The sequence below is a fragment of the Hyperolius riggenbachi genome, chromosome 1 (assembly GCF_040937935.1).
Source record: "Hyperolius riggenbachi isolate aHypRig1 chromosome 1, aHypRig1.pri, whole genome shotgun sequence".
NCBI lineage: Eukaryota > Metazoa > Chordata > Amphibia > Anura > Hyperoliidae > Hyperolius > Hyperolius riggenbachi.
Window position 1 is genome coordinate 516,219,822 of NC_090646.1, and position 14,902 is coordinate 516,234,723.

Genomic DNA, 14,902 nt, shown 5'->3' on the forward strand with positions numbered 1-14,902 from the left:
GTGGGTTAGTGTACTTGGGAGATAGATACAGCTTGGGGGAGGCTCCACAAGATGCCCCTGCACCATAGACACTCCAGGTTTAGAATTTTTTTTTTCCTCTGGTTTTTGCCCTCTAAACCTAGGTGCGTCTTATAGTCCGAAAAATACGGTAATAATAATAATAATAATAATAATAATAGCAGTATTTGTATAGCGCCTTTCTCCTGTCGGACTCAAAGCGCTTGCGAGGCAGCCACTAGAGCGCACTCAGTAGGCAGTAGCAGTGTTAGGCAGTCTTGCCCAATGAACTCCTTACTGAATAGGTGCAGGCTTACTGAGTAGGAAGAGCCAGGATTTGAACCCAGGACCCCTACATCAGAGGCAGAGCCCTTAACCATTACACTATCCAGCCACCAGTTCACGGAGGGTGTCTCCGTGAACAGCCTGCGAGCCTCCGATCGCGGCTCGTAGGCTAAATAGGCTGTTTACGTCGCTGCTGTGACAGTAAAGGAGATCGGCGATCCCCGGCCTCTGATTGGCCGGGGATCGCCGGCATCTGACAGGCTAAAGCCTATCAGAGGCGGTACAGGACGGATCGCTGTCCTGTACCGCCTATTTTGAGGAGGAGAGGGAGGGAAGGAGAGAGAGGGAGAGAGGGACGGAGAGGGAGGGAAGGAGAGGGGGGGGGGGACAGCGCTGCGGAGGGGGGCTTTCAGGAGCCGCTCGGCAGTAGGCAGCAGCGGCAAGGAAGTCTAATCGCCCTGCCTGTTATCTGATCTGTGCTGCGGGCTGAAGAGTCCATGCAGCACAGATCATCCAAAACGAGCCTGGTCCTTAAGTGGTTATAAAACTATCAAATTTTTATTTATAAATCCTTTCATAAAATTATTAATTAGAATAAAATTAAGTCCTTATGCAGGTTAGACCCTATAGAAAAGGTTCTTTTGGATCTTAGTATCACATCCAGTTTATCATGAGGCCCTCAGGTACCCATAAATAATCATAATGCACGGTTAGCATGAGATCTTAGTCCTCCTTGGTACAGGTCATGTATTATATATCAGATTACTTCATCATAGGGTAATAGGAAAGTTTGCCAGAATATAGTCCTTATGCAGTGTCATCCCCTGAAGCTTTGATATAATCAAGTATCTCATACACTTAGTAATATAGCAAGATGTGTTGATCACTTTGAACAGCTCTTTAGCATCAGAATCGCCATATATACCGAATAGAATACTTTATGCATCAAGTTCATGACAGTGGATATCATATACTCATCTAGAGTGAGTTGTGCTGCGATGTCCAGCTAGAGTCCTGAGGCCATCCATGGTGCATACCCTGTGTGCTGTGCTGGGTGTATGGAAGAGCCCAAGGTCGACCGGTTTCACTGGTAAACCACCAACATCGTCAGGGCAGGCTCAGAGTGTGGTGGCTTGAGGCCCAATGCTGGCCCCATGTCCTCTCCTTGTTTTTGCGGGTGTGGGCAGGGGATAGGACTTGCACGTCTGGGCCGAGGTGGATTGATGCACGGGTGGCGGGGAACGGAGAGCGTTGGCATGCCAACTGGCCGACGCTCTCAGCCGCTACTTCCGGAGCTTGCGCTCCATATACGCTCCAGACCTTATCGCACTACTACCTGGTGGCTAAAACATCAGCCACCAGGTGGTGCTGCCAGTCTGCAGCCCTCTGAAGAGCGGCTATGGACCGCTCTGTATCCATCAGGGCTGTGGAGTCAGAGTTGGAGTCGGGGCAATTTTGGGCACCCGGAGTCGGAGTTGGAGTCGTGGTTTCAGAAACTGAGGAGTCGGAGTCGCATGATTTTTGTACAAAATCCACAGCCCTGTTAAGTATTAGACTAAGGAGTCAGAGTCGAGGAGTCGGAGTCTGAGCAATTTTGGGTACCCGGAGTCGGAGTCGTGGTTTCAGAAACTGAGGAGTCGGAGTTGGAAGATTTTTGGACCGACTCCACAGCCCTGGTATCCATCTCCCCTCTTGTGTGTCAGCGTGTACCTACGTGGTTACGCGCAGGCCCCGGGCGTCTGGCAGTCCAGCGCCATTTTTAGGCCGGCATTGAGCCTCAAGCCACCACACTGAGCCTGCCCTGACTATGTTGGTGGTTTACCAGTGTAACCGGTCGGCCTTGGGCTCTTACATACACCCAGCACAGCACACAGGGTATGCACCACGGATGGCCTCAGGACTCTAGCTGGACATTGCAGCACAACTCACTCTAGATGAGTATATGATATCCATTGTCATGAACTTGATGCATACAGTATTCTACTCGGTGTATGGTACGGCCAGAACCCGAAGTTTGGCCACTTCTAGTTCTGGCCGGCCACTTCGGGTTCTGGCCGGCCAATGTGCGAAGTGGCCGCTGCGCTGCGGCCTATGTGAGGAATGGAATGATTCATGTAACATGAATGTGTCTTCTGGCCGCAGCGCAGCGGCCAAATTTATCGCAATCTAGTTAATTGAATGACATTAAGCCGGCGGCAATGAAACAGATGAAGCCGCCGGCTTTTGCTCTGCCTCTCTCTCCTCCCCCCCGCCTCTCTCTCCTTTTCTTATGGCCAGCCGGCGGGGACACGAGTGTCCAAGAGTCGTTCGTTGCGCCAGGAAAGCAGAGCGGGGAGGCTGCAGACATTGCTTCTGCCAGCACCCGCTCTGCAAGAACGGCAGGCTTCCCTGCCGTGACGAACGACTCGAGGGGACACGCGTGTCCCCACCGGCTGCCCATAGTAAGAGAAAGGAGAGAGAGGCAGAGCAAAAGCCGGCGGCTTCATCTGATTCATTGCCGCCGGCTTAATGTCATTAAATTAACTAGGTTGCGATACATTTGGCCGCTGCGGTGCGGCCAGAAGATACATTCATGTTACATGAATCATTCCATTCCTCACATTGGCCGCAGCGCAGCAGCCACAACCCGAAGTGGCCAAACTTCGGGTTCTGACCGCAACATATATATGGCGATTCTGATGCTAAAGAGCTGTCCAAAGTGATCAACACGTCTTGCTATATTACTAAGTGTATGAGATACTTGATTATATCAAAGCTTCAGGGGATGATACTGCACAAGGACTATATTCTGGCAAACTTTCCTATAACCCTATGATGAAGTAATCTGATATATAATACATGACCTGTACCAAGGACTAAGATCTCATTGCCAACAGTGCATAATTACGATTTATGGGTACCTGAGGGCCTCATGATAAACTGTATGTGATACTAAAATCCAAAAGAACCTTTTCTATATGGTCTAACCTGCATAAGGATTTAATTTTATTCTAATTAAAAATATACAGTCAAAACTGCATAAGGATTGTGTCCTGGTGGACCTATATTTCGACTGATTGAACCACCTCTGGGAATTATACCGCATAAGGAGCACCCTTAGTGGAGTATAATACACCCCCTCCTTTGATTCACATCTGTGGCACAAACCTACGCAATTTGAAATACTGAGAAATGTTTATTATGGTTTGACTTTGGAACACTTTTTAGTTCGTAGAGGAATCGTAATATACTGTACACTTTTTTGAGTGACTAATTGCTGCTAAGAGGAAATAAGTGGCCTGATCAACCACAGATAACTACCACTGAGTCCATATGGCCAAAATGGCCAATACCAGACTAATCAATCTCTGTGTGTTTGTGCTGGGGTTATATTTTATTTTAATTAATAATTTTATGAAAGGATACAATTTATAAATAAAAATGTGATCGTTTTATATTTGGTTTTTCTTCCCATTCTTTTGTGTGTATAAAAAACCCATTTTTTATAGCTTACGCACTGTTCTGCAACATAGTGCAGTGTAAGCAACCTGCACCCAGCTAAACATACAGCATTGTGGTTCCTGTATTCTTGCAGTGCAGGACTGAATAATTAAATCTGTCTCTTGCAATTTAATCTGTCTCCTTGCCTCAGTCTGAGCCAGTTATCAGTGCCAAGCAAGAAAACACATTAGTGTGAAATAGGAAGCAAAGTCAATGGTACACCCCCACACCTTCTGATGAAAGGGAAGCACCAGAAACAGGGAAAAGCATCTATGCATTCAAATGGACATCTTCAATAAACACCATTTACATGTTAAATCCATTCTGTCAATGTGATAAATCCTGCACAACTCCTTCCCATTTAAAGAGAACTTTCAAAAACATAGCTGGAATACAAATATGCAAGCTTTTTACTTGCTGAAGAGCTTCTAATTCTCACCGGCTAAATCCATTCACCTCCCCTGCACTTCACACCAATACGTTTAGGGCTCGTTTCCACTATCGCGAATCTGCATGCGTCCAACGCATGCAGATCCGCACATGTAATGCAAGTGGATGGGCCTGTTTCCACTGTAGCGTTGTTGAGGTGCGTTTTTTTTCAGCGTGAAAAAAACGCACAAGAGCCAACGATTTCGCCTGCGTCGGGAATCCGTGCGAATCGCCGCTAATGTATTTAATAGTAAAAACGCATGCGTTTGTTACATGCGTTTTTACCCGCGATTTCGCACCTTTTTCAATTTTATTTTGCCCTGGCAGTGTCATGGTTAATTTCGCATGGCACCCTGCCATGCGAAATCGCATGCGAAATCGCGGGTAAAAACGCATGTGGAAACGCATCCGCATGCGTTTTTACAAGCGTCGGAATGCGGCCGAAATCGCGTCGCAACAGTGGGAACGAGCCCTCAGAGTTCACCTCCCGCTTACTAATAATAATAGTAATAGGATAACACTGGTTTGCTGTCTATAAGCAATTCAAGGAATCTAAAATTGTAACTGCATGCAGCAAGGCGGTGTTTTCTAAAGACTATCTGGGTGGAATTAAAAATTGTAGCAGTTTATAGGTGTACTCAAAATAATAGGTTTTGAAACTTGCCTGAATTTCCTCTTATAACATGATCACATGGGATTATTGTACACACAACTTGTGGTAAGATTGCATTATTTTCAGCCTACCTAGCTTAGCAGTGCTTCCTGTTCTTACAGACCATGCTCTCCTGAAGAGTCTTACCACCTGTTGGGGTTACAATAATCCACAAAGGTGCTTCAAAGCCCAGCTAGATCCTGGCAGCAACTTAGATGTCGGTTTCTCCCCATACACCAAGTATGCTCAAGCAGATCTCACTTGCCAGTACATGCAAGTCTGGAAAACAGCAGAAGCTTGGTGAGAGCCAGTGCTGTGCTGTAGTGACCGCTCTGTTTCAGAGCAGTCTGGTTCCCAGTCACTTGTGACACAATGAGTGGGAGGGAGACCACCAGATCACCAGGCAGAAGCCATTGTCATTGGCCGAAGATCACTAGCTGCTGACTGGCTTTTTCTGTGAGCCAGTAGCTGCAATAAAACACTTTGAAGGCCGATTCACACATTTGGACGATTTTCTGATCATTGGCGATCAGCAAAGCACTGTTGCCAATGAATCCGTATGGGATCATTCTTACTGCATTTGCATAACACGTGGCAAATGTGAATCTCATTCTGTGCAACGGGAATCAACGCAAATTGCAGAAAAATCATGATGTGTGATTGTGATTTGTGTTCAGTCTGAACTAGCTCGGCCAATGAAAGTATGAATTAACTGAAAACTGGCTTTCACATACTTTATGGGGTGGGAATATTGGCAAAAGTTATGGCCTTCACAAACTATGCTTTAGCCCTTACACTGTCAGCTAATTTTTCAAAACGACATGCCAGTGCCAGCTATGTTTGGTACATGTAGATTCAGACAAGACATTTAAATAAACATGATTCCAAGTCCACATCAGCAGGGATTGCCAGGTGCAAATAAATTTGAGATAATTGAGAATTATGCTAATTATTAGGATACAGAAGTAGACTAATTATGAAAATGTAAATTGACCAAATCAAATCTTGCAGTGAAATAATTTGATTAGCCTACTTTAAAAGCTGCATAGATTTGCACCAATATCTGCATAAAATTCTGCATCAGCTTGGAATTATTTGCATATTTCAAGTCCAGTAACTGGAGCCAAAACATTGCACTAAACGCCTTCAAACGTCCGTAGCACAGGAATCGGGAAACAAAATGGCATATAGACAACAGCGGGCGGAAGTAGATTTGTAGTAAAATGCCTTTAGACGTTCGTGACATATGGATATGGAAACACAGCAATGCCTATAGATGTCCCTGACAGTCCAAGGGTGTAAAAAAACAAAGCAAAACAAAAAACAAAAACAAAAAGCACTTCCTACAATCCTTTTTCATGTGCAAAACATCACAATGAGGGCAGCCACTGATTACACAAGAAAATGTCTTCTTCAGAGTTCCTCAGATACTGTGGCCTTTAGTTTGTGTTCAGTATGATGTGGATATTTATGTTAGATACCAATCTTATCAGCCCATTAATGTGGAGAACATTAGTGTGAGGGTATTGTTAATGTTTCGTTTTATAATGGAGAAATGCACATTTTAAATCTGGTTAAAATGATTTAGTTGTGCCAAAATCAATAGTGCAGTATACTACATGTTGCAATCTCTGCAATGCTGGTACAGTATAATCTCATAATAAACTCCAAGGGACCAGGAAAGTGGTTTACCTCATCATAAAACGTCCTAGAAATTGCCTAGCATGCCCTGGTACATTCTCTGTTGCAAAAGGAGCAACTCTGTCCTCTGGAGGTTTGTACAAGCACTTGCACATTTGGTGGATTTCAAGGTTCAGCAAACCTTATGGCTGCATAGCCAGGCTGGAAAAATTGCTGGTACAGTATTCAGTGACCTCCGACTTGGCACTCGCCTCTCCATTCTTAGTTTTGCAGCAAGTAGGCCCACACTGATGTGCACTACAAATGAAATTAGCCTGTACTGCACTCCACACACTACCAGGAGCGTCATCGCCAACAAGGGAAGAGATACCCAGGAGTGCGTATGATCCTATGAGAGGACTGTGACTATACTTTTATCGGTGATTGCAAAGTGGAAGTGGTAACGCTGCACCCTCGTTTACGTTCACATTATTCCTCATTTTCCCCAGGCTGCTTATTTGTACAGTACTGTATAGCCAGCACCAGTGCCATTCTTGTCTTACAAATGTTATCAGGCATCAACGCGCATGCAACCAGCCTAAAGAGAGCCTACCAAGGCTTGCTCCCATAGACTTATCATGGAGTTTGGCCAGGACCTGGACAGGTAGTTTACTATACCCAAATGTCTACTATATCAGAGTTTATTATAACGAGATTATACTGTACAGCAAGGGGGGGTGGGGGGGGGGGGTGGGAAATGGCGACTCACAGCTATAATGTTTTTTTCAATATGTTGTGATGCACTGTAATGGGTTGATTTACATTTTTGGGTATTGCTTGGAGTGTGGGAGGTAAACCGTTAATTCTAAATGTATAGGATGTTTATTGGGAAAAAAAATTATGTAGATGTAGTTTTACTATTTGGCCACACAAGAACGCTCGCTTACAGGAAGTGTATGGAGGACGTAAATTTTTCTGACGGGGGATTTCGATCCATGAATGGGAACTACGTTCCCATTCGTTGATCTCTGTGCTAACGGACAGCGGCACAAAAGCGCGGGCGCGATGAGCCGCAGGAACGCGCAGCAGCAGGCTTTTGGATGTAGCAACTACGTCCAAAAGGCTGAAATGGTTAAGCGCGTTTTTTTTTATTTTCACCAGCGGTACAATTTAAGAAATGGCATTTCCAATACTAAAAACACTGTATTGTGCTGTGAATGTAAATGTACTTATATAGGATGTGTTATTTACATCGCCTGTTATGGTCTAATCTTAATAGAACCAAATTTTATAAAGCTTACTTACCAACAATTCTTTGTCCATCTTCAGTTCGTAACCTAACTATTTGCATTTTTACATTGGTGCCACTGACTGAGGCAAGAACTCCTTCAACCTTAGTCCACACACTTAAGACAGATCCGCAGAGTACATAGTACGTCCGACAGCGCAGACCAATTTCACACACCAGCCCTAAGCTTGCCTTCTTACAGTTGCCTCTCCTATAGAGAAAAGGACATGAATTTTAGAATATGTTGTGCATAATTTTGAAGATTCTCATAAACAATGTGGATGTTCCAGTAACAACTGAAATATCTTTAGGCCACCTCAGATGTGGACAGTCACCCTACCCAAACTGGATTAGGTAGATGTCAAGCAACCAGGACACATTTCACTAGAGTTGGGTTATCAGCGTAAAAGCAAGCTTAGACTATAATATCAAGTGTACACTTCACATAGGCATATCTAGAGGGGTACAGGCATGGCTCATGCCATGGACTCCACAGCACCAAGGGCGCAATTGTCTGCCCCTGTGCTGCACCGTCATGCCCGCCCCATGCCTTCCCATCACTCATTAATTCTGTTATCTGGGGAATATGGCTACTTAACTTACGTATGTAGGGTGCACTTGGAACTGAGAGGGAATAAGAAGTCATAGTTCCCAAAAAGTAACTTCAGTAATATCCTGAGCCAAAAAACTCAGGCAACCATAACCACATGCATTTGAGAAAGGATGCGGTTTTTAGAGGGAAAAGGGGCTCTGATGCGGGGAAGGGGGGGGTGAAATTTCAGTGTTTGCCATAGGCTCTATATTACCCAGATACACCCCTGACTCTTCAATACCCATTTGGAAAGTGCATACATTTTCCAATCAGTACTAGTCACAGCTCTGACACTTACCAATACGCATGTGTACACGTGTCTGCAGACGAGATGTACTGTTCTTTCCAGTGAGGATATGCATCATCAGAGGGTACCTGGAAAGAGCCAGTTTACAATAAGTCTTCAAAGGTGAAAGATGAAGCAGAAATGGATTTCAGTGGTTTGGTAGACCCTGACCTTAATATGTACAGCCTTGGCTATATTTTTGTTGATACATTAACTCACAATATTTGCAGTACAGCCTAGTCTATGTACAATGCATTGAAATAAAGTGCTATAATAAAGCCACAACTTTATTTTAAATCAGTTAATAAAAACATGCAATCCTGGGCAATTGATAAAGAAACCACCCAGTTAAAGTATACTTGTTCTATACAGGCCTACAGCTTTTGACAGTTGAACCCAGTGTGTAGACACTATACGTGAATAGAATAGTATGAATGACAAACTATGAGAAAAAAAAATCTATATACAGGTAGTCCCCCGACTTACAAACATCAGATTTACAAATGACATGCCAATATGATATGGTCCAAAAGTTTTGCTCAAAAAGACTGAGATCAATTTTGAAAAAATTCAAAGAAAACTATTTTAAGCCAGTAAAACAACATTTGCTGCGCTACACTATACTATATAGCGAGCTCAGAGCTCTGCATGCACATTTTATAGCAAACCTGTGGTCCAGCAGGCCTACTGGAAGTTTGCATGTATGACGTGAAATCAACTAAATTTCTAAATTGTAATTCTGTATAATCATAATTGCGAAATTTTACATGAATTTTTGCGTAAGCAATATTAGCACCTTTCGATCAGCAATAAGACAGAAGGAGGCACACAGGGGAACAGAAGGTGGCACAGAGGGTGACACTGGAGGCACAGAGAGGGTATAATGCACGGAGTTCAGACTTTAGAACAAATTCAGGTTAAAAACACACCTACAGTCCCCATCTTGTTCATTAATCGGGGACTAACTTTATAATTTTGCATAGTGCAGTAACCTTTTATTGCTATCCTGTGTCACCCATCTGTGAGAATTTGTATTACTTCCTGTCCAAACTTAAGAGGTGAAGAGAGACAGAAGTAGGCCCCAGAATCAGGAAGGAGAACATCCAATGGAAACAGGATTTAAAGGAAAAAAAAAAATACACACAGGAAAACACAAAACTATGTAACCCTTTTCCCAATTTAAAAATAAGTTGAAGAATAAAGGCTTTGTTCATGCTCAGAGTCATGTGACCTGCTGAGCCATCACGGAGGTGAAGGTTGGGTAGGACAGTTAGTAAAATAGGTAAAGAAATGCCATTTTTCCTGGAACCTTCTTTACACAAAAATATAGCATGTAATACCTTCTTGTATTTCTTCCTCAAGTCAGATAAAGTTTCTAGTTTCAGCTGTTTTCCAGTATTAGGCCTGTACACAAGGAAAAGCTTCTTCTTTGGGTTAATATCCTTAACTAAAATTGCAGTCTTCTTGTTGTTTCTTATCTAAAAGAGAAAAAACGTAGCTGGATGAATAAAAAGTTAACAGTGAATATACAGCTTTAAAAGAGGAGATTTCAAGTAGACCTGAGATTTTTTTTTTACTAACTACTACTGAAAATATAACTTTATATATGATAAAAATCAGATCAAATGTTCTTCAAACAAAAATGTATACAAGTATGAACAAAAAAGTAATCGCACAGAATAGAGTTGAGTAAGGGCTGGTTCAGATGGGTGTCTGAACCAACAAAGCAAAAAAAAAAAAAATTTGGCAACCTTCATCGGCACTTCCCGTTGTACAATCATTGTGACATGTTTTGACCCCACAGGACGACACTGATGTTCAAAAAGTGTTGTGCATTCACTTGCACGGACAGCGTTTGAGCAACCAGCACCACAGCCATCATTTAAAGAAACACTGAAGCGAGATAAAATCAATGCTTTTAACTTTTATCAATGTTAAGCACTATAGCTAGTGCTAAAACGCAGCATCCCCAACGGCAAAACGAGTGGCTTATACCCCCCAAATCCCCTGCGCAAAACCCGCGACTTTCTTGGTCGTGGATTTTGCTGCCCATGGAGGCAGAGCTTTGAGCTGCAGCTCTGCCTCCATTCGCGTCAATCTGCCCACGGATCTCTGCCTATCCCCGCCCCTCTCAGTGAAGGAAGATTGAGAGGGGTGGGGAGAGGCGGGGATTGACACAAGAAGAGGCAGAGCGACAGCCCTAGGCTCCGCCTCAATCAGGAAGCGCTCCCCAGTTTGCACAGGGGATTTGGGGGGTATAAACCCCTCGTTTTGCCACGGGGACGCAGCATTTTAGCACTAGCTATAGTGCTTAACCTTAATAAAAAGTTAAAAAGCATTGATTTTATCTCGCTTCAGAGTCTCTTTAAAGCCAGGTTCAATGCCATCTGAACCAGCCACAAGACTTCCTATCAGTGCACTGGAACATCAGTGGCTGGACAGAATGCAAGATGAGCAACAATCCCATGTACTTTGATTTCTTGGGCTGGCATCTTAAAGGGACCTGAGCACCTATATATGAAGGGAAAAAAAAATTATATACATATGTGAACCTCATAATCGTGATAATAGCCGTCAGAGGTGCACAACAACCCCTGGGAGCTTGAATCTGTGTGGCGCCTGCAGCTCTCCCTGGAGAAGATGGCGAATCCCATATGGAATAAGGGGGGCAGCGAATCAGCTCGCCCAATAGGTAAATAATGCCATTTACCCCCAGCCACTGCCCCTTTCTTTTGTGTACTACTTTTAGAACTGCATATATTTCAAATTATTGCCTGCACCTACACTTCTTTATACAGATCCAAAAGCAAAGCACCTTCTGTTCAATGTTACTTTGACTATTATGATACTACTTGGCTTTATTATCAGCTTTAATGTATCTTTTTGAAAAACTGGAAAACTCAAAATCTTTGAAAACAAAAGCAAAGCACCTTTTGGCTTCTCATTCAAAAAGTGGAGTCTTGTAATTCCCTGATCAGGTGTGATTGACACAGGCCCACATCTTGTGCAGAAAACGGAATAGAGGATGGCAGTGAATTGTGCAGCTAAGGAAATAATGTTTAAACTTTCCATATTCCACCCTTCGTTACTGTTTTTTTGTCGCCACCTTAGTCAAATTTTTTCCACTGTAATGCTAGGGACAGAAGTATCACCTCAATTTTTCCTACTTTGAGAGTCTGCCTTTACTGCTGACTAAAGTGGATGTCACAGCAGGAGCTGGAGCTTGGAGGTCGGTCAGTTCCATGGACTGTTTGTTTAGATGGTTGAGGCGATATAACCTCAACATTAAGACAGAGGAGTATGGGGCAAGTTTGGAGGGTGGGGGATGCATTAAGATAGCTGGGGAGAAGGAAAAGCTAGCTAGAAACAAAATGTCTGAAGATGGGAGTGATGGAAAACTGGATTTATGTATTTGACAGTGTAGTGACTCCTCCTGCTTGAAGGGCCCATTCACACTAGAGCGTTTTGCCGCGATTCTGGCAAAACGCTCTAACGCTGGCGCTTTTAAAAAGCACTTGTGTAATAAAACCCTATGGGCCCATTCTTACTTGGGCGATTTGCGCTAATCGCCCCAAATCGTGAAACGCAAACACGTCGCCTGCACCATTTTCAAACCATTTCCCAGCGATCGCGTTTCATTGCCATAGAAACGCTAAACGGGGTTGCGGAAAAATCACCGCAGAGTTTAGTGATTTTTCCGCTTGAAATCGCGGGAAAAAACATCCACTCCTGCAAAAATCGCCGGCTTTTGCAAACGCAAATGGGCCGGAATAGGTACTATTTGCAGGCTAAAAACTATGGTATATATGGTGGCATGTCATAAATAATGAGTAATTTTTTTCCAAATGTTATCTTTCTGTATGAATGTAAACTTATAATCCTAATGTTATGAAGGAAACGGGAATATGCTGTATTTGTCTCTCCCAATGTGCATATTACTGTGATAATGGAACAGACAAACACTGGAATTATAAAGATGGAGAGTATTAGCACTGAAAGCAATAATCTACCCCAGTACAGCCTTTGTTTGTCCTCTTATGATCAGCTCCCCTCAAAATCACCAATATATCAAACAATCCCCCTACTGTAAACCACAGAAAAAATTGATTTCTCAAACCCCTCCCCCCACCCCCCATATGGGAAAAAGGTACAATAGTCACCTGCAAAGATAAATAAAACCCATCATCTGGTCCAATTTGTTCAGCCCATACTTTAGTGGCCTCTTCCCAAGACATTCCTCTTTCCACGCTTATCTGTGAATAAAAAACAATTTAGATGATCAAAGACTCGCTTTAGGTGCATCACAATCATTCAGGAACATCAAACTACACAGTGGTAAAAAGTAGTACCACCTCAACCCCCTTCCTAAATTTCTCAGTTTTCCTTCTGATCACTTAGGTGCTGTTCACACCACACACACAGACTAGAAAGATTATTAATGGAATTATGTCTATGTATACCTGAACCTCAATGTACTTATGTGCACACCCATTAACATATTTATATATCGAACTTTGTTTTTAATAAGGAATAGACAGTTGTATGCGTTTGAAGTTTTTCCTGTGCTTAGTAATGTCTGCAGGCTAGTGTATTTATTTATTTTTTTAATGGTACTTGGCAACAAACTGTCGCCATTACCTGCCATGCGACAAACTGCAGGTGTACATGTAGCATAAGAGCCTCTTCACACCAAATGCAGTGTGTATAATGGATGTGCTCTTGTGCTGCTGCATTACCCTGAGCTTCTGAACATTCTCCCTTAGTACCTTTCAGTACAGAGCTGAATTAATGCTGCCTTAAATCCAAGTGGTCAAATTCCTAAAGCAAAAATCACATCCTCACACTGCAACACCAGCACCACATTTTCAATGCGGTAAACTGTTCAGCTTTATGTCATAAATGGGGACCCCTTTCTTCCAACAAATTTTATTTTTTCATTCATCGGTCCAAAGAACATTGTCACAAAACTTTTGTCGACTGCAGGTTTTTGTGTTAAAAATCTTGATATTTCTGTTGAAGAAGTTTTGCCTGCAATTCACCAACAGATAACTTTTTTTTGTACAGGGTCTAAGATTTTTTTTTTTTTAATGTTTTTAGGTTGTCTTTTTATTATTATTATTATTAAAGAGCTTTATTGAACAGATCAACAAATACAAAATGCTTATGAAAACAAAGCAATTAGTACATCACATATAATTGGCAAATGCCAATATAAGAATCTAACACAAATCTTTTACTAACACATATATAACAAAAAAAATAAATAAAATAAAATGAAATAGTATCTAGAGAGCATGATCCAGATATCCGGACCGTTCAACCTGGGAAATGGGGCACTAGGTACCTCCGACTGAGATCCCAGGGATCAGTCTAACCCTCAAGTCTTTACTGTAGCATTAGTGCGCTCTCCTTAAAACTAAAAGAAAAACAGCTTATTGCGTCTAGGTAAGGGTCTAAGATTTTGTGATTAGTAATTGTGACACTAAAGTGGACCTAAACTAAAAACAAAAAATGTGATGCAGTGGTAATATAACATCAGCATATCCTAATTCGTGTAAAAACGGATCTGTGAAACAGATCAGTTTTTATTGAGCATGAGTTATTGATTGTAACCTCAGTTCAGTTTGTGCACCGTGAATTTGACATATATGCCGATCTGGAAAAATCTATCCCTTCCTAGACTTGCAGTCTGTTCTGGATCCTACAGAGGCTTCCCTTATCCTCTTATGTCAGCCCCTTCCTGCTCAGGTGGTAAGTGCCAAGCCTGATCGGGTCCGTGCCACTGCGCCTGCGCAGTAGTGTGGCCCCGGTCTGAAGCTAGTGCGTCTGCACAAGCTTTTTACAGGGGTCCCAGCGCTGGAACGCACCTGCAGAGGACAAAGTTTATTGTGATTCAGAGGTTTCTATATACTAAGGTGTGTACACCTAAGGGAACTTTTTTTTCACTACAGGAACACTTTAAATGCTAATAGCGTATGGCTGATTTTTTTTTCCTTTGCCCCTTCAATCTCCAGTGGTTTGGAAATTGCCAAGATTGTGTTTGGCCCTGGATTGCCTCCACAAAACAGATCTATTTTTGTTTCTAGAATCAAGTCTAGTCAATCCATTTTACCCTCTGGTCAAAACTTACTGTATATAATTCTACATGTCCTGAGGTGGAATATCCTGGTGTCAGGAACTTCTTCACATCCGATTTACGAACCTTTTCATCCCCAGAGCCAAGATCTGTGACGACAAAAGTGATACTGCTATAGAATCAAAGAAGACACTTTC

At 42.7% G+C, this 14,902-nt stretch overlaps 1 protein-coding gene across 1 annotated transcript in view; it reads right to left on the reverse strand.

The window, feature by feature from the left end:
* The window catches only part of SBNO1 (strawberry notch homolog 1), a 113,395-nt gene that overhangs the window by 6,730 nt on the left and 91,763 nt on the right, over nucleotides 1-14,902 (reverse strand). Inside the window, 5 exon segments of the mRNA XM_068244404.1 lie at nucleotides 7,769-7,962; nucleotides 8,642-8,718; nucleotides 9,970-10,107; nucleotides 12,790-12,882; nucleotides 14,760-14,854. Coding sequence (XP_068100505.1) covers nucleotides 7,769-7,962; nucleotides 8,642-8,718; nucleotides 9,970-10,107; nucleotides 12,790-12,882; nucleotides 14,760-14,854 — 597 coding nt within the window.